Consider the following 21248-nt stretch of genomic DNA (forward strand, 5'->3'; position numbering starts at 1 on the left):
GGGAACCTGTTCACCACTTGAGAATTTTTTTTTATTTTACCGTTATTTTACCAGGTAAGTTGACTGAGAACACGTTCTCATTTGCAGCAACGACCTGGGGAATAGTTACAGGGGAGAGGGGGATGAATGAGCCAATTGTAAACTGGGGATTATTAGGTGACCGTGATGGTTGAAGGCCAGATTGGGAATTTAGCCAGGACACCGGGGTTAACACCCCTACTCTTACGATAAGTGCCATGGGATCTTTAATGACCTCAGAGAGTCAGACACCCGTTTTAACGTCCCATCCGAAAGACAGCATCCTACACAGAGCAGTGTCCCCAATCACTGCCCTGGGGCATTGGGATCTTTGTTTAGACCAGAGAAAGAGTGCCTCCTACTGGCCCTCCAACACCACTTCCAGCAGCACCTGGTCTCCCATCCAGGACTGACCAGGACCAACCCTGCTTAGCTTCAGAAGCAAGCCAGCAGTGGTATGCAGGGTGGTATGCTGCTGGCACTGATGACCGTAAGCCTATCCTCTGTGTTTAAGGAATTACTGGTGCTTTCAAGACAACTGGGTACTTGGAAAAACGAGCTCCAATGGTTTTTTAATGGTCATCCAACTCAAATTACAAGTCGGGAACTCTGGCATCATCCTAGATCTCCAACTCATCCGACCTGAAAATCACTGACAATTTTTCCCAGTCAGAGCTAGTTCCCCCTTCCCCCGAGTTCTCAGTTCTCTTGAACGCACCATACATTGCTAACATAGCTTGTTTGAAGTCTGAGGTCATGGATAGGAGGTGTGTTATCTGGAGCATGCTAACAGGGAATCTACAACGTCCATTATGAGGCACATTTTATTCCGGTGAGTGCGCTTTTATCTCAGCCAGCTCTGTAATCACAATCCTATTCTGTCATATTTAGTCGGGCACAATGTATCAACATTTTGCAACCCAACGTTTTTTTGGGGGGGGGGGGGTTCCTATTGAACATCTTCAGGTGGTCCCTCCGTTTCAGGGCTTGATTCAAACCATAGAGGAAGATCTGCAGTATAGCACGATTGAAATTTAAAGGCAATGTTCGCACGTTCACAGAGACTGCATTCCCCGTAAATGCTGCATATGTCAGCTCAATTGAAAATTACCTTTACATTTCAATCGTGCTATTGAATCGAGCCATAGTCCGTTTTGTTCTGTTTGGTGCCTAATGAATATGACCCAGGTGTGTCTTGCGACAGCTGGAGATCGAATTTCAATATTGAAACAATGTTGCAACATGTCAGCGAGACAGACAGCAAGGTTAATACAAATCTCCTGAAAATCAAATGCTAGTCTAAAAGAAATTGGTGATAATTTCTAGATGCTTTTTACAGTGTAGATCTAGTATTTAAATTGCCTGGCTGGGATGATGAGACAGTAGATTGCGCAATCAGATGGAACAGAGTAAATAGGCATTTCAACGTCATAGATTTAGCTGGTGGTAACTTGTTGAGTAGACGCCGGCTGGAATGTGTTTTTTAACCATTCAGCATTCATGATTAGACCCATCCGTTGTATGAAGTAGGGTTAGCAATACTCAGAACAGGTCTATAAAATCCAAGGCACCGAGACATGAAGAAACTAGGACAGCACTGCCAGTTTGTTTATCTTTAATAGATGAAATTCTGTACAACCTTGTTCATGATTTATTTGATCAGAAAGAATATTAAGGCTCCCAATGGCCATGAACCAAATGACGACAAATTTAGCAACTGAGATGCTAAAATTAACTTAGTATGCTACAATACAAAATATAAAATTTGCTAGTTAAAAAATTTGATCTTATCAAATGTCATGTATTTACAAATGTTATTACACCCCAAAAGAATACAGTTCGGGATCTCATCTTTGAAAATTATTATAAATACGAGGCTTACATATGAACAAAGTAGTCTAGTTTCACATAACACTCCCCCTTTATATACATGTTAAGAGATGAAAAAAAAAATACAAAAAAATTGTTATTGTCCTAAATGAAAACAGTTCGGTTAACTTCCTTTCCAGGTTTATCGAGACAATTTCACCTAGTAGTTCTGAGCAAAAAAAAGAGCTATTACAAAATCTGTCGAACAGGGAGTAAAGACATTCAGGATGCTCCCACCTCTATAATGTGCAGGTAGGTAAACAGCAGTTGTGTTCTGTCTTGTCTAGGGGAATACCGGGCAAGGCAGCAAGTGCTCACATTTATAGCAGTGTTCAATGAAAAACACCCCCCATCATTTAGAGATGAAAGCTCCCTATACAATCATCTTCATTCCTACAGACCGTACTGTACACTGGAAGAGAAGTAGGGCTGCAGAGTGAACTTTTCCCCTTTTCGTATCCCAAAACTAAAACGTCTTCTGAAGTCCCTCCCAACTGATAATAGAAGACGCTAAAAGAAGTGGCAGTGCATTTTAATGACACAAGGACTGTCTGAATATGGGAATGAGCCTTCGTCGCAACAACTCAATGCATCTCATGCATGCACACACACACATCAGTCTGCTGCTGAATTCCAGATTCATGACCATGCACAGCAGGAAGCGCTCTGTACTCCAGACTCTTCCAATAAGTTGTAGGGGCACAGTGCAACTGCGTGGTCTCCCCAGTCCAGTACAGTCCTGGTCCAGGGCTACAGAAACTCCACGTAGTTCTCTGGAATCAGGCCCTTCCTGCCGTCTAGGATGCCTTCCAGCCAGCCAGGCTCCCTCGAGGGATGAACTAAGGGACCAACAGGACATTAGAGAGTCCCCATTTGAAAGCAGAGATCCATATGGTGAGTGGCTACTGACAGCTGGGATGGTTGCACTCTGGTGGCTTTGGGAAGAATGGGAGAAGGGGCAACACACACCGCTGCGTACCTTTTGTGAAGGCGGTATAGGATGAACAAGACCCCAGTGTACAACTGTGACCCCTTGCAGCACTGAGACCCCAAACCACCCTCTTCCTGAAATAACCCAAGCTAGTATGACGTGTGAAACCTGAAGAGCCATATCGGGCTTGCTATAGATAGAATTTACATAAGGGGTCATTGAAATGACAACTTAAAGTACTTAAATGGGTAATTAAAAGTGTAAATGTCTCAGTCCATTTAGCCTGTGTTTTCTATATATATTTTTCCCAAAACATTTTGAACAAATCAAATATAGGGACTAATAAATTACAGGTTACTCAGAGTTGAGAGAACTTTTGCAAACAAATGAATGTGTAAACTTTCAATTAGGTCTTGAATGACATAGGGCTCTATTCAATATGTATCGCTGAAGAGTTACAGATTAGTTACAGAAATGTAAAGGTAATTTCCTATTGAGCTGACATCTGCAGCGTTTGCCGTGAATGCAGTCACCGCTAATGTGGCAACATTGCCTTTAAATTTCAATCACACTGTAACGCTGAATTTCCACGATACGGATTGAATAGAGCCCCTAGTCTTGTTTTGGTAGCTAGGAACTGTATCTAGGAAGGCTTCGGCAAACCCTCCCCAGAGCTATGGACCTAGGGTGTGCCCCAAATGGGACCCTATCCCCAATATCAGGGCTAGGCAACTAGATTCACCCGCAGGACAATTTTTGTCGGTGGGCCGGAACATAATTATATTTAATTTGTACGCAGCAAATTGACCACATCTAAGCCCAAAAAGGCTTAGTGTATTTGAAAATAACAATTTCATACCTTGATTATATTGAGACACGATCATATATCTATTTTTATTCATGGGAATACTTGGTGAACAGATTTACTAAATTAAATTGATTTTTATTTATTTTTTGCACCAAAACTAAAATCTCTCATGGGCTGGTTTTGGCCCACGGGCCACCTGTTGCCAACCCCTGCCCTATATAGTGCACTACTTTTGACCAGGGCCTCATTCAATAATTTTTCCATCTTTCTTCCTGCACCTCAGCAACCTGTGTGGGTGTGTGGCTGTTCCCTAAGCATAAGACCCTGGACACAACCAGATATACACTATAATCCTTCTGGTACTAAGAGACCTGTGAAGACAGGCTACACTGAGTTTTGACATTCACACAGTGTATTTCATCAAATCGAAATAACTATTTTCATCTATAACCCTACTCGCTCAAATTGCAGCTCTGTCTACAGTAAATGCCATTCTGATCGGCGAGAAGCAAATCTCCTCAGCTAGCTTTAATATTATTATTTTTTTTAAATGTAATGTGGTTTTTATAAGAACATTGGAGAAAAAAAATTAAGACAGAGACGTGATTCAGTGTAAATCACTGTGGTTGCGGGACAATTAAGATAAGGTACGAGCGGATCACTGGACCCTGGAAGCCTGGCTAGGATCAGATTCATCCCTGGAGAAGATAAAAAAAAAGGTAAGGCAAGGTAATGACAAGCCTCAGCCTGGCCCTCCTTGCTGCTGCTCCTCCTCCACCACACACTGGTACCAGGGAGGATGAAGAAGAGGGAGGAATACTCACATTGCAGGCCAGAAAAAGCCCATGGTTCATTTCTCATCTGACCAACCAATGTAAGGTTTTAGAATAATACCATCCCACATTTTTCAGTTATATAACAGTCACAGTGGTCCATACTCACCATTTTCAAAGATGGTCCCTGCGATGAATGAGAGCTCAGAGATGTGCTCTGCCTTGCAGGCGTAGAGGGCCCTAGCCTTCCTGCCTGGCCCACTAAAAAGGGAGAGAGAGAATGACATGTTATAATCCAACTCACCAGGATATCACATTGGGCACTTTGAGTGTCCCTCCACTCCTAACTATCTCTTGGGAGCAATGAAAGGTAAAGCACCGACTGTATCAGTGTCTCATAACATCATCATTGCTCCCGTATGGAAAGTCTCGGTGTGCCTACAATTCACTTTTCCCCCATAATCAGCGGCCATATAAATACATTTATATAGTTGGAAAATAAAATATGTCCTTGTAAAGCAAAATGCAGCAACGAATTATGCTATAAATCTGGCTGCAAGATTTACCGTCAGTAGACTTATTTTCCGACAGATATTTACACAGCTTCCAAGAAAATGGCCCAAGGTTATTCTAAACCTGTCTAGACCTGACTCGAGGTATTTATAATCTGGAGTTCATCTGAATTACCTGGCTACATGCATAGAAACCTTTGGAAGTCTGATCGACTGGCTGTAAAGTGCATTAACCAAAGATGAGCCCTTGATCCACGTTACTAATACCTTTTTCACACTACTGAGCTGAGCCAAGCTGTACTTTGAGGGCCTGGTTACACATCTGCCGTAGTTGCTGGATTCTTGTTGGGAAGGAAATAATGAATCCGAGCTAGTACAGTGCCGTTCAAGTTGGCAGGATAGTGTGAAAAGGGTAAGCCTCAGAGTGATCAGGAACTGCCCGTCAGTTATCATGCACGGTGGTGGGGGAGAAGAGGAGGGGGTGCTGCAGTGCAAAGCTCCAGGATTAGCATTGTGGTTAGGAGGTGCGAGCGAAGCTGGAGTGGTGGGCAGAGTTGGCGTGTCGTGGTGACACACCTGATGGGGGAGGAGTCACTGGAGGTGGAGGAGGCCGGCTGGGGGCTGGAGGATGCAGAGAACATCGGCCAGGAGGGGGAGCGCGGTGAGGCTGGGCTGAGAGACACACAAACAACAGCCACAATGACTACAGTGACAGCATGAAGTGGCTATACCCAGTATCGAGTGCAGGGACGTGAGGCAAACTGGACAGGCCACATACAGGCATCAAGTGGAACTAATCATCAGCTGGAATTTGGTTGTTCTTTGTTGGTTTTATATGATGACAATTCCCACTACACTAGAGTGGTTGTAGTTTGATGGCATCTGTGATCAAATATATCTGATTGTGATCAGGGTGCATTTTAATTATAGATCAGTATGTGTGGGGGGGAGTTGGAACTGGTAAGTGCTTGCAATACTGATGCTAGGTGATGTGTTATTGTGACTGCACAGACACATCTTGCCTCATGCAATAACTGAATTGTCGTGTTATTTGTGATGGATTTGCGTCATTGGTTAGTGACGAACGGGCGTGAAGAACACATCCATACCTCATTGGGATACTGGTGCGGCTCTTTGGGTTCAGCCTGGAGTCACAAAAGGAGGAGATCGAGTTAGTCATGCTGCTTCACATTACAGTTGAATACAGTGGTTATATAAGGCAGGCTGAAGCCTATATTTAATATATGGGCACTGTGCTTCTACACAGTAGGTGCTGTCAGATTTAGAAACACGCCCATCAGTGACAACAGTGCAGACCACGAATAACACTTTCCGCATAGCTTCCACATAGCTAGCTTTGCCTGCTGCAACATAACACCCTTCAGCAAACTCACTGACCCAATCTGCCCTGCGTGAAATGCCCCAGGCCACACGGATACACCAACATAGCAGGCATGTGGCTAGATGGCTGCGAGCTAGTCACCATTCAATGAAGAGTTTGTTTGTTGGTATGTGTTAGAGCATGAGCACCACTGCCAAACAGAATAGAAATAGAGTGGAGAATAGTACGGGTCGTCATCCCTATGCCTCTCAGTCATCTCTCCATCCCTCTCTCCCCCCAGTCATCCCTCCTTCCCAGCAATGGAGCTGGGAGATTCACTGCAAACCACTTGGAAGTCCATCTTCCAGCCAGTGCACAGTCATATTTTATTCTTTCTCTCTCTCTCTCTCCTCGGGAGTGTGATATCGACATGCAACCTACTCCATCCGTCAGTGAAGGCAGTGACATGGGGATGGGCCCTGTCAAGATTGCCAACATGAGAGGTGGTGGTGGAGGGTTGTGCACCAAGGAGCAGGAGAGGACAGGGGAGAGAGGGTTCCCAGCACCCACACAGAGCTCACTGTGGGTTGAGACCCGACACTAGAGCAGCACACCACTTTACACTCTACAACCCCAATTAGTAGAGGTCTTTCAGAGAGCACAACACCATTCACTAACAGTGTGGAGACCATTGATTTCAATAAGTACACCATAGAATCTATAGGTAGCCTATATGGGTTCCCAATATATAGCCATCGATGTACAGATCAAGGATAATTGAATTCATACGCATCAATCTCATTATTTATAGGCTCCACCTGATCCCTCTTCAGTGATTCCAGCAAGTGTTGCCATGGTGATGACATTAAGTAATTTAGTAATGAACTCAAACACACTAAATCACACACCAAGGTATACAGATCAATTGTTTAGTATTTTCTTTTAAAGATTTTTATTTATTTTTTATAATCTACATCAGGTACATCTGTCCCTTTGTTTGTCTACCATGTTTTATGTAAAGCAGCGTCTTCTGAATGCATCTTTCAACAGCACTGTATATCTCTAGCCTAGCAGCACATTTCTCCTCCTCCTCCCAGAGCGGCACGCTACCCCTGAGCTGGCTTAATGAAATTGATCCCACGCTTTTTTTTACAGACTCCATCAATCTCGACAACATCATTAAATTACATAGTGCCAGGCCCAGAGAGCTTTATAAGATGGGGTTTCAACACTGCCAGACTAAATAAAAATGACTGCCCTGGGTTACTCAGCTGCCTCTGGTCAAATGTAATGCAGGATATTACTGCTCAGGGTGCCTTGTTGCATGAATAGGGAGAACACAGGAAGGGGATGGCGGGACATACAATCACCAATAGATGTCATGTTTATTTTGATAAATACACTACAGTACCTTGCTGGCAATTCGTCAGGCATTTTGTGATACTCTTTCAATAGCCATTTATTTCTGTACACTAGCTACTGTTTTACTGTGCCTTTATGGCTACATTATGGACATTTATTTCTGGACACTAGCTATTATTTTACTGGGCCATTATGGCTACATTATGGACATTTATTTCTGTACACTAGCTACTATTTTACTGMGCCATTATGGCTACATTATGGACATTTATTTCTGTACACTAGCTACTATTTTACTGGGCCATTATGGCTACATTATGGACATTTATTTCTGTACACTAGCTACTATTTTACTGGGCCATTATGGCTATATTATGGAGTAGGGTACAGTGATGCACTTGAAAGCTAGTATTAAATTTGATACAGGAGGTTTCCATCTCTCTGTTGACCACATAATGATGCTGTGCAGACGTCATTCTCTGCTCACTGGAATTTCTCTGGAACCATCTTGGTTCTAAATGCTGGAACTGTGTTCATTTGTGGCCGCATTAGACATTGGCCTCCTATGATCTATGAGCTCTACATTACACAGAGCATACATTTCAACACTGATAACACAATAATGCTGGTTTGTATCTACTATATATAGTGCTTTCCGCTAAGTCTCAAAGTAAGGTGGATCATTTTAAATATGCTATTGGAAGATTTAAAAAATGTGGTTAATTAATCTATATGGTCCAAATAAGGATGACCCACACTTCTTCTAAAATATTTACTAATCTATCGAGCTCACAAGCGACAAATTACAGTCGTGGCCAAAAGTTTTGAGAACGACACAAATATAAATTTTCACAAAGTTTGCTGCCTCAGTTTGTATGCTGGCAATTTGCATATACTCCAGAATGTTATGAAGAGTGATCAGATGAATTGCAATTAATTTCAAAGTCCCTGTTTGCCATGCAAATGAACTGAATCCCAAAAAAACATTTCCACTACATTTCAGCCCTGCCACAAAAGGACCAGCTGACATCATGTCAGTGATCCTCTCGTTAACACAGGTGTGAGTGTTGACGAGGATAAGGCTGGAGAGCACTCTGTCATGCTGATTGATTTCGAATAACAGACTGGAAGCTTCAAAAGGAGGGTGGTGCTTGGAATCATTCTTCTTCCTCTGTCAACCATGGTTACCTGCAAGGAAACACGTGCCGTCATCATTGCTTTGCACAAAAAGGGCTTCACAGGCAAGGATATTGCTGCCAGTAAGATTGCACCTAAATCAACCATTTATCGGATCATCAAGAACTTCAAGGAGAGRGGTTCAATTGTTGTGAAGAAGGCTTCAGGGCGCCCAAGAAAGTCCAAAAAAGCCAGGACCGTCTCCTAAAGTTGATTCAGCTGCGGGATCAGGGCACCGCCAGTACAGAGCTTGCTCAGGAATGGAAGCAGGCAGGTGTGAGTGCATCTGCACGCACAGTGAGGCGACAACTTTGGAGGATGGCCTGGTGTCAAGAAGGGCAGCAAAGAAGCCACTTCTCTCCAGGAAAAACATCAGGGACAGGCTGATATTATGCAAAAGGTACAGGGATTGGACTGCTGAGGACTGGGGTAGAGTCATTTTCTCTGATGAATCCCCTTTCCGATTGTTTGGGGCATCCGGAAAAAAGTGGGCTCATTCACAATTTTGCCTAAGAACACAGCCATGAATAAAGAATGGTACCAACACATCCTCCAAGAGCAACTTCTCCCAACCATCCAGGAACAGTTTGGTGATGAACAATACCTTTTTCAGCATGATGGAGCACATTGCTATGAGGCAAAAGTGATAACTAAGTGGCTCGGGGAACAAAACAGCGATATTTTGGGTCCATGGCCAGGAAACTCCCCAGACCTTAATCCCATTGAGAACTTGTGGTCAATCCTCAAGAGGTGGGTGGACAAACAAAAACCCACAAATTCTGACAAACTCCAAGCATTGATTATGCAAGAATGAGCTGCCCTCAGTCAGGATGTGGCCCAGAAGTTAATTGGCAGCATGCCAGGGCAGATTGCAGAGGTCTTGAAAAAGAAGGGTCAACACTGCAAATATTGACTCTTTGCATCAACTTCATATAATTGTCAATAAAAGCCTTTGACACTTATGAAATGCTTGTAATTATACTTCAGTATTCCATAGTAACATCTGACAAAACATATCTAAAGACACTGATGCAGCACACTTTGTGGGAATTAATATTTGTGTCATTCTCAAAACTTTTGGCCACGACTGTACTCTATTATTATGGTGGGAGATTATAATACAGTTCTAAGTACACCAATGGATCATAAGTATATGTGGTCTCTTCCATTTCCACTAACTGAAATTAACTGTATGGACTTTTCTAATAATAATAGTGTAAAATCAACAGCTGTACAGAAAGACTTGTGTGAGGGCCAAATTGCAGAGGAGGAACTTCTTGATGCAATTACAGTCTTTAGGCCATGGAAAAGTCCAGGGCTGGATGGCATACCAGTTGAGGTATATGAAACTTTAAATAATAAAACATATTTTACAAGGCAAGTCAGTTAAGAACAAATTCTTCTTTACAATGACGGCCTACCCTGGACAACTGGGCCAAAGATGTTATACAGCCTGGATTTGAACCAGGGACTGTAGTGACACCTCCTGCACTGAGATGCAGTGCCTTAGACTGCTGCACCACTCGGGATCTTTGATCAATGCAAAGATCCACTATGTTTTAACCACTCTATAAAAATGGTAAACTATCATGGACACAGCAAGCAGGTTTGATTTCACTATCACTGAAACAGGATCCATGTGGTAAGTATAAAGATCCAGTCAATTCAAAAAGCTGGAGGCCCCTTACAATTCAGTGTTGTGAAGCAAAAATCCTAGCAAAATGCATAGCACATAGAATTAAAAAGGTGTTGTTGAATATTATTCATCCTGATCAGACAGGTTTTTTACATGGAAGATGATATAGACAAGTACATGAAACAATAGAACACTATAAAAAAATCTTGGTCACCAGGTCTGGTATTCATAGCAGATTTTGAAAAGGCTTTTGATAAAGTACGTCTAGAATTTAGATATAAATGCCTGGACTATTTAAATTTTGGAGAATCTCTTATACAATGGGTAAAAGTTATGCATAGTAACTCCAGGTGTAAAATAATAAATAATGGCTACTTCTCAGAAAGTATTAAACTGTTGAGAAGTTAAACACTGTTGTCCACTGTCGGCCTATCTATTTATTATGGCCATCAAAATGTTAGCTATTAAAATCAGATCCAAAAATAGTATAGAGGGGCTAGAAATACAGGGTTTAAAAACAAATGTGTCATTGTACGCTGACCACTCAAATGTACTCTTAAATCCGCAATCTGGATCCCTGCACAGCCTATCTGGATTACAATCAAACTATTACGTATTGGATCACTATTTTTTTTTTACTTTTACATAACCGTGTAGTTTACCGATAAAATGGTCTGACAGTGAAGTGGACATACTCGGTATTCATATAACTAAAGAAATAAAGGAACATACTACAACACATTTTTACAGAAAGTTTGCAAGAATAGATGAGATCTTGCTACCATGGAAAAGTAAATATCTGTCTATTTGTGGAAAAATCACCCTGATTAATTATTTAGTCATATCCCAGTTTACCTATTTACTTACCGCCCTGCCTACACCGAAGAATTTGGCTTTTAAATTATTTGAGAAAAAAATATTTCACTTTATTTGGAATGGCAAGTAATGAATATGAGTTTGGTATTGGTATTTTATTAGGGATCCCCATTAGCTGTTAAAAAAGCAGCAGCTCCTCTTCCTGGGGTCCACACAAAACATGAAGCATGACATAATACAGAACATTAATAGACAAGAACAGAATTACATAAATAAATAAAAAATAAATACAGTGCCTTCGGGAAGCATTCAGACCCCTTGACTTTTTCCACATTTTGTTACATTACAGCCTTATTATAAAATGTATAAAATAAAATAAATCCTCAACAATCTACATACAATACCTCATAAAGCGAAAACAGGTTTTTAGAATTTTGTGCAAATCTATAAAAAAAAAAAAAAAGGAATACCTTATTTACATAAGTATTCAGACCCTTTGCTATGAGACTCAAAATTGAGTTCAAGTACATCCTGTTTCCATTGATCATCCTTAAGATGTTTTTACAACTTGATTGGAGTCCACCTGTGGTAAGTTCAATTGATTGGACATGATTTGGAAAGGAACGCACCTGTTTATATAAGGTCCCACAGTTGACCGTGCATGTCAGAGCAAAAACCAAGCCATTAGTTTGAAGGAATTGCCGTAGAGCTCCGAGACAGGATTGTGTCGAGGCACATATCTGGGGAAGGGTACCAAAGCATTTCTGCAGAATTGAAGGTCTCAAAGAACACAGTGGTTTCCATAATTCTTAACTGGAAAAAGTTTGGAATCACCAATCTTCCTGGATCTGGCCGCCCGGCCAAACTGAGCAATCTTGGTCAGGGAGGTAAACAAGAACCCATTGGTCACTCTGGCAGAGCTCTAGAGTTCCTCTGTGGAGATGGGAGAACCTTCCAGAAGGACAAACCTCTCTGCAGCACTCCACCAATCAGGCCTTTATGGTAGAGTGGCCAGACGGAAGCCACTCCTCAGTAAATGGCACATGACAGCCCGCTTGGAGTTTGCCAAAAGGCACTGTGTGTAATTTGACGATGCACAAAATTTGGGATTTTCAACACAATAATGTTTCTTATGATGCAGTCAGTCTCTCCTCAACTCTTAGCCAAGAGAGACTGGCATGCATAGTATTTATATCAGCCCTCTGATTAAAATGAAGAGCAAGACGTGTCGCTCTGTTCTGGGCGAGCTGCAGCTTAACTAGGTCTTTCCTAGCAGCACTCGACCACACGACTGGACAATAATCAAGATATGACAAAACTAAAGCCTGCAGGACTTGCTTTTAGGAGTGTGGTGTTAAAAAAGCAGAGCATCTCTTTATTACAAACAGACCTCTCCCCATCTTTACAACCGTTGAATCTATATGTTTTGACCATGACAGTTTACAATCTAAGGTAAAGCTAAGTAATTTAGTCTCCTCAACTTGTCCAACAGCCCCATCATTCATTACCAGATTCAGCTGAGGTCTAGAACTTAAGGAATTATTTCTACCAAATACAATGTTCTTAGTTTTAGAGATGTTCAGGGCCAGTTTATTACTGGCCACCCATTCTAAAACAGACTGCAACTCTTTGTTAGGGGTTTCAGTGACTTCATTAGCTGTGGTTGCTGATGCGTATATGGTTGAATCATCAGCATACATGGACACACATGCTTTGTTTAATGTCAGTGGCAGGACAAACAGAAAAAAGAGTAGAGGACCTAGAAAGCTGCCCTGCGGTACACCACACTTCACATGTTTGACATTAGAGAAGCTTCCATTAAAGAAAACCCTTTGAGTTTTATTAGATAGACAGCTCTGAATCCACGATATGGCAGAGGTTGAAAAGCCATAACACATATGTTTTTTCAACAATAGGTTATGGTCAATAATATCAAAGGCTGCAATGAAATCTAATAGTACAGCTCCCAAAATCTTATTATCAATTTATTTCAACCAATCATCAGTAATTTGTGTCAGTGCAGTACATGTTGAGTGCCCTTCTCTATAAGCATGCTGAAGTCTGTTGTTAATTTGTTTACAGAGAAATAGCATTGCATTTGGTCAAACACCATTTTTTCCAACAGTTTGCTAAGAGCTGGCAGCAAGTTTATATGTCTGCTGTTAGAACCAGTAAAGGCCGCTTTACCACTCTTGGGTTGCAGATTAAAGATATGACAAATAGGAGTGGCTATAGAGTCAGCTACCATCCTCAGTAGCTTACCATCTAAGTTGTCAATGCCAGGAGGTTTGTCATTATTAATCGATAACAATTTTTCCACCTCTCCCACACTAACTTTACAAAATTCTAACTTGTAATGCTTTTCTTTCATTATTAGTTTTTTCTATGCACGAATATGATGGCTCACTTTTCGTTGTTGGCATTTCCTGCCTAAGTTTGCCCACTTTGCCAAAGAAGTAATCATTAAAATAATTGGCAACATCAAATGGTTTTGTGATAAGCAATCTGATTCAATATGAATTGGTCTTTCTGCCCATAATTTCATTTTAAGTACTCCAAAGTTGTTTTCCATAATTCTTTATATCATTGATCTTGGCTTCATGATACAGTTTCTTCTTCTTTTTGTTGAGTTTAGTCACATCATTTCTCAATTTACAGAAAGTCAGCCAGTCATATGTGCAGCCAGACATATTAGCCATCTCTTTCAACCATACAGTTTTTAAATTCCTCATCAATCCATGGAGCCTTAACAGTTCTAACAGTCAGTTTCTTAACAGGTGCATGTTTATCAATAATTGGAAGAATCAATTTCTTAAATTGATCAAGTGCAGCGTCTGGGTGCTCCTCATTAATGACATCAGACCAACAAATATTTTTAACATCAACTACATAAGAGTCACAGCAAAATCATCTATATCATCTCTTATACACTATTTTAGGCTCGGCCTTTGGAACTTTGGCTTTCCTGGATATAGACAGTATATTGTGATCACTGCATCCAATGGGTACGGATACAGCTTTATAAAAAACTTCTACAGTATTAATAAAAATGTCATCGATACATGTGGATGATCTTGTTCCTGTAGTGTTTGTAAATACCCTGGTAGTTTGATTAATAACCTGAACCAGATTACAGGCACTGGTTACAGTGAGAAGCTTCCTCTTGAACAGACAGCGTGATGAACACCAGTCAATATTCAGGTCCCCAAGAAAGTAGACCTCTTTGTTTACATCACATACACTATCAAGCATTTCACACATATTATTTAGATACTGACTGTTAGCACTTGGTGGCGTATAGCAACACCCCAAAAGAAAAGGCTTTAGATGTGCCAAGTGAACCTGCAACCACAACACTTCAATAACACTGAACATAAGATCTTATCTAAGCATTACAGGGATATGGCTCTGAATATATATAGCAACACCTCACCCATAAGCATTTCTATCTCTTCTATAGATGTTATATCCTTGTATTGCTACTGCTGTATCATCAAATTAATTATCTAAGTGAGTCTCAGAAATGGCTAATATATGAATGTTATCTGATGTTATTGATCAGTTATTGATTTCATGAACCTTATTTCTAAGGCTATAAATATGAATATATTGCTGTTTCCTAACTTCACCACCAGGGGGTGGCCCGTCAGAAAGTCCAGGACCCAATTGCACAGGGCGAGGTTGAGACCCAGGGCCTCCAGCTTGATGATGAGCTTGGAGGGTACTATGGTGTTGAATGCTGAGCTGTAGTCAATTCTATTCTTACATAGGTATTATTTTTGTCCAGAAGGGATAGGGCAGTGTGCAGTGTGATGGCGATTGCGATTGCGACATCTGTGGACCTGTTGGGGCGGTATGCAAACTGAAATGGGTCTAGGGTGGCCGGTAAGGTAGTAGTGATATGATCCTTGACTAGCCTCTCAAAGCCCTTCATGATGACAGAAGTGAGTGCTACGGGGATGTAATCATATAGTTCAGTTATCTTTGCCTTCTTGGGTACAGGAACAATGGTAGTCATCTTGAAGCATGTGGGGACAACAGACTGGGAGTGATTGAATGTCCATAACCACACCAGCCAGCTGGTCTGCACATGCTCTGAGGACACAGCTCGGGATGCCGTCCGGGCCAGCAGCCTTGCAAGGGTTAACAAGTTACATTTTTTTACTCATGTCAGACACGGAGAAGGAGAGGGGGGGACGCAGTCTTTTTTAGCGAGCCGCGACGGTGGCACTGTATTATCCTCAAAGTGAGCAAAGGTGTTTAGTTTGTCTGGAAGCGTGACGTCGTTGTCTGTGACGTGGCTGTTTTTGTTTTTGTAGTCCGTGATTTCCTGTAGACCCTGCCACATATGTCTTGTGTCTGAGCCGTTGACTGGAGACTCAACCCTGTCCCTGTTCCGGCATTTCGCTTGTTTGATTGCCTTGTGGAGGGAATAACTACACTGTTTAAATTTAGCCATATTTACAGACCTATTTCTTTTATGTGAATAGCTATTGGGAATAGGCAATTTATGCAACTGTTATTGAGGCTCTGACTGGCCCTGTTGATTGATGTCTCTGTGTACAACTGGCTGAGTGGGAGAAAAGGAAATGTTTGAGGTCTGAGTCACCAGGTACTTGTTTTTTCTCTTCCTTGCTCCACAGCGCTCCTTCTAATAAAACATAATAGATGAGGAAGCAACAATAACAGCTGAGATCCCGAGAGGAAAAGACCTTGACCCTGCCATGGGGTCATCGCTGAGGCCAACCAAAGGACCTGTAAGATTCAACTTAACCAAAACAGGTTTTCTGAGGTTTGCGTAAAATCATAATTTCGCTATCTGATAAAACTACAAAGACGACCGAGACGAAACTGAAGGTGAATTGGTAAAAGTTGTATCACTTTCAGAGGCTGTTTTGGATGTCCTGAACCTTTGACCCCCTAAGTATGCCTCTTTACTGAGGTTTCCACTGAGGTCAGGGGCAGGCTTTTCCTAGTACTTCTTAGCGTTACCAGGATTACTATTTCTGAGCCATGGTACTGTTAAACAGCTTATCAGATTTAAAGGTTCCAGGGTCTCTGTCTTCATTCAGAAAATCTAATCAAAATGTTTGTATAGTCAAACAAGTGCTGTGTTAAAATAACTTGTATGGCAGTTCGTGGTGCCAACCGTTCACTGTCTAGCATCCTGGCTATTTTGAAGCAATCGTTGAAGGGTAGTATTGGATCTGATTGGCTAATGGCTAGGTTTTCCCAGACTTGACCACTGTCACTTGACAGGTTTGAAAGAGGGACTCTTTCAGCCACCATGTAAAAGCCAGCTATTAAAGAACAACTCTGCTCCTTTTCACACTTTGGTTGTTATTATGAAGTCTTTAATGATTTCCTACACAGTTTTAGTGTCATTTTATGATTTCATGTCTATCGACTGTTTATTGATGAGCAAAACCAGAAATTGCTTCTCTGTGACTTTTTCAAGTAGGAACCCTGAGATGACTAATACAACAAATGACGGACAGTCATTCTCAGCGATCAATATATCCCGTCTGTAGTTTTATGATCATATTGGAACTCCCTGCTATATGTTGCTCTGGTTGTCTTTGTCTAATAACATCTGTAAATATTTTAAACAGATGCTCAAAAACCTATAGAATGATATCAGAGAGGAAGAGGCGAAGGGGTGAAGCGAGAGGGATATCTGGGCCCCAAAAAGTTTTCCGTTTTTTCTTGGTGAGGAGTTTTTGTATGGAGGTCAATGAGACTGTCAAATTTGGTTAACAAAAAATATAATGGCTTATTTGCTACGTGAGGCTTAGTTGATCAAATAGAAGTTTCGTAATGATTAGGTTGTTACGAGTGTACTGATATAAGTAGGACCTGTGACATCCTTGCAACTTTGAGAAAAAACACTTGATATCGGAGTTGTGCCTGGTCGTCACTGGTTACCATAGCCAAAAAGTAATAAACCCCGCCAAGTCTACCATGGATCGCTAAAATAATGATTATGATTACACTTCCTCAATTGAAATACTATGGGGACACCTATACATTTAGCAGCCAAGCACAAATTATCAGTGTAGCTTTTTATCGTCTAGACCTGACGTTGAAATATCTTCACGCCTAGAATATAAACCTCCACTCCAGGTTTCCGTCATGAGAGTCAATTGAATGAAAATAAATAAAATGATTACAGGGGGCTGTAGTTAAGACGTCTCTATAGTAATGCAATGTCTCTTTCATAATTATGTGAAACGTCAATTACTATGGAAATTCTGCGATGTGTTTTTCTATGAATGTGATGTTTAATGCAACTAATGATGTTGATACTATATGGATTACAATTATCATCATGAATATTATGGCTACACTCACTTCATGTTACACACATAGACACTCAACCATGCAAATTGGCTGGTTTATTATTTATTTAGACATCACACATTATAGTCTTACTCTTATCCAGACATCATACACACTCTCACTAAATCACATCCAATATCACACACATCAATTTACTCAGATCTACTACACAGATAATATTATAACTCAATTTTCTAACATCTGTGGCATTGGCTCACAGGCAAACAGGCAAGGGAATAAAAAAAACTAAAAGCGAACAAAAGGAACATGAAAACACAATTTTTTTGTGCATATTGCTAATACCTGTTTCTTGAATTCTAAACATTAGACATTTGAAATCTCTGTTTTTGACCGCCATGATACCTCTTATGGCAGTAATTTTACAAGCACTAATTATGGTAAATTTAAACTGAGAATAGTATCTAGTTATGGTAAGGGGTGAAATAAGTATAGCCAGTTATAATTGTAACGGCTTAGCAGATTAATAGAAAAGGAATATAACTGGCTATACTTACGTTCGATTATGAAAATGGATGAAAAACAGATTTGGCTCATTAATCTATATGGTCCAAATCAGGATGATCCACACTTCTTCTAAAACATTTTGACCAATCTATTGAACTTGCACAATCAAATCATTATGGTTGAAGACTATAACACAGTGTTAGGTACCTCAATGGACTGTAAAGGAAATCACTCTACAAACTATCATCAATGTGCCCTTAAGGAGATCGCAAATATTATGGACACATTAGAACTAGTGGATATTTGGAAACTAAAAAACCCTGGTCTAGTGCGATATACAGTACATGGAGGATACTTAATCAAGCTAGTCGTCTTGACTACTTTCTTGTCTCTTTCTTTCTTGCATCAAATCTTTAAAAAGTATTGATAGGAGACAGAATGAGATCAGATCACCATCTAACTTGAATCAAAGTCTACTGGAGGACAACTTGTTCTTGACTAAAACAAAATAATCTATGACAGACTTTCTCCAGTACAATATAGGTTCAGCAAATCCCCTTATTGTTTGGGATTCCTTTAAATGTACAGTCGTGGCCAAAAGTTTTGAGAATGACACAAATATTAATTTCCACAAAGTTTGCTGCTTCAGTGTCTTTAGATATTTTTGTCAGATTGTCACGACTTCCGCCGAAGTTGGTTCCTCTCCTTGTTCGGGCGGCATTCGGTGGTCGGCGTCGCCGGTCTTCTAGCCATCATTGATCCACTTTTAATTAATTTTCCACTTCTTTTGTCTTGTCTTCACACACCTGGTTTCAATTCCATCTTTACATGTTGTGTATTTAACCCGCTGTTCCCCCCATGTCCTTGTCTGGAATGATTTATTGTAAGTGCTTGTGCACGTTGTCTGGTGTGCGGCGGGTTTTGTACCCATTGTATTGATTGTTTTGTTTACGGTGATCTTTATTATTAAACTGCGTCGTTGTAACATAGTTTTTGCTCTCCTGCGCCTGACTTCTCTGCCACCAGTACGCACCCCTTACACAGATGTTACTATGGAATACTGAAGTATAAATCCAAGCATTTCATAAGTGCCAAAGGCTTTTATTGACAATTACATGAGGTTGATGCAAAGAGTCAATATTTGCAGTGTTGACCCTTCTTTTTCAAGACCTTTGCAATCCGCCCTGGCATGCTGCCAATTAACTTCTGGGCCACATCCTGACTGATGGCAGCTCATTCTTGCATAATCAATGCTTGGAGTTTGTCAGAATTTGTGGGTTTTTGTTTGTCCACCCACCTCTTGAGGATTGACCACAAGTTCTCAATGGGATTAAGGTCTGGGGAGTTTCCTGGCCATGGACCCAAAATATCGATGTTTTGTTCCCCGAGCCACTTAGTTATCACTTTTGCCTTATGGCAAGGTGCTCCATCATGCTGGAAAAGGCATTGTTCGTCACCAAACTGTTCCTGGATGGTTGGGAGAAGTTGCTCTCGGAGGATGTGTTGTACTGTTGGCATGACACAAGCTTTTTTCCGGATGCCCCAAACAATCTGAAAGGGGATTCAGAGAAAATGACTCTACCCTAGTCCTCAGCAGTCCAATCCCTGTACCTTTTGCAGAATATCAGTCTGTCCCTGATGTTTTTCCTGGAGAGAAATGGCTTCTTTGCTGCCCTTCTTGACACCAGGCCATCCTCCAAAAGTCTTCGCCTCACTGTGCGTGCAGATGCACTCACACCTGCCTGCTGCCATTCCTGAGCAAGCTTTGTACTGGCGGTGCCCCGAACCCGCGGCTGAAATCAACTTTAGGAGACGGTCCTGGCGCTTGCTGGACTTTCTTGGGCGCCCTGAAGCCTTCTTCACAACAATTGAACCACTCTCCTTGAAGTTCTTGATGATCCGATAAATGGTTGATTTAAGTGCAATCTTACTGGCAGCAATATCCTTGCCCGTGAAGCCCTTTTTGTGCAAAGCAATGATGACGGCACGTGTTTCCTTGCAGGTAACCATGGTTGACAGAGGAAGAACAATGATTCCAAGCACCACCCATTTGAAGCTTCTAGTCTGTTATTCGAACTCAATCAGAATGATCTCCAGCCTTGTCCTTGTCAACAGTCACACCTGTGTTAACGAGAGAATCACTGACATGATGTCAGCTGGTCCTTTTTTTGCTTGGTTGAAATGCAGTGGATATGTTTTTTGGAGATTCAGTTCATTTGCATGGCAAAGAGGGACTTTGAAATTAATTGCAATTCATCTGATCACTCTTCATAACATTCTGGAGTATATGCAAATTACCATCATACAAACTGAGGCAGCAGACTTTGTGAAAATTCATATTTGTGTCATTCTCAAAACCTTTGGCCACGACTGTAGACGAGGTCATTTGCGTTCCATCAGAGGAACTGTGAGAATTATGTACTAAAGAACAGCTGTTGAAGATCGCTGAACACTACCAGGTTGAAATTAGTGATAAACATTTAAAAAATTCTGTTAAGTTGATATTGAAGGCCAATCTGATGGAGAGTGGTATACTCGTAGTTAACGCTGAGGCAGCCTCTGCCAAGGACTACCCACTCCCCCAGCTGTCTCCCCGTATCGCTACAATGGCCGATCCATCTGTTAGCCATAGTAGTCTTCCTTTTGAACAGCAGAAAGAACTGCTTATGTTACAGCTAGAACATGATCGTGTTAAGCTAGAGTATGATTGTGCTAAGCTAGAAGAACATGATCGTGATAAGTATGAAAATGAATTGGAATGTAAACAGGATTTGGAGCGTTAAAATCAAGCTGCAACAAGAGCGGCTGGAATTGGTTAGGAATGGAAAGCTCTCGGGGGAGAGTTTGCTTAGGGAAGGTGACCCTGATTTACATAGGGGTCGCTCCTCTCTCGGTCGTGCCCCGGACACATTTGATATTGTTGGAAACTTACAGCTGTTGCCAAAATGTAATGAGAAGGACCCCGAGAAATGTTTTGTTGTTGTTTGAGTGTGTTGTTGACACTAGGAGTTGGCCTGATTCTGATCGCACTTTAACAGTCAACACACACTGCAACATTAAAGTGCAGGAAGCATATTCAGCTCTTGGTGTAGCCGACAGCATCAGCTACGCTAAGGTTAAAATGGCTGTGTTACAGATTTACAAATTGGTTCCTGAGGCTTACCACCAACAATTTAGAACTTTACAAAGGGCTGATAAACAGACTCATGTTGAGTTTACAGT

At 41.3% G+C, this 21248-nt stretch overlaps 1 protein-coding gene across 1 annotated transcript in view; it reads right to left on the minus strand.

The window, feature by feature from the left end:
• Positions 1–1616: 1616 nt before the first annotated feature.
• Positions 1617–21248, minus strand: part of LOC111981043 (rho GTPase-activating protein 26-like) — a 120690-nt gene continuing 101058 nt past the window's right edge. Inside the window, 4 exon segments of the mRNA XM_070449277.1 lie at positions 1617–2726; positions 4569–4660; positions 5488–5583; positions 6021–6056. Of these exon segments, the coding sequence (XP_070305378.1) occupies positions 2638–2726; positions 4569–4660; positions 5488–5583; positions 6021–6056 (313 nt within the window). The 3' untranslated portion in view covers positions 1617–2637.

The sequence above is a fragment of the Salvelinus sp. IW2-2015 genome, linkage group LG20, assembly GCF_002910315.2.
Source record: "Salvelinus sp. IW2-2015 linkage group LG20, ASM291031v2, whole genome shotgun sequence".
Lineage (NCBI taxonomy): Eukaryota > Metazoa > Chordata > Actinopteri > Salmoniformes > Salmonidae > Salvelinus > Salvelinus sp. IW2-2015.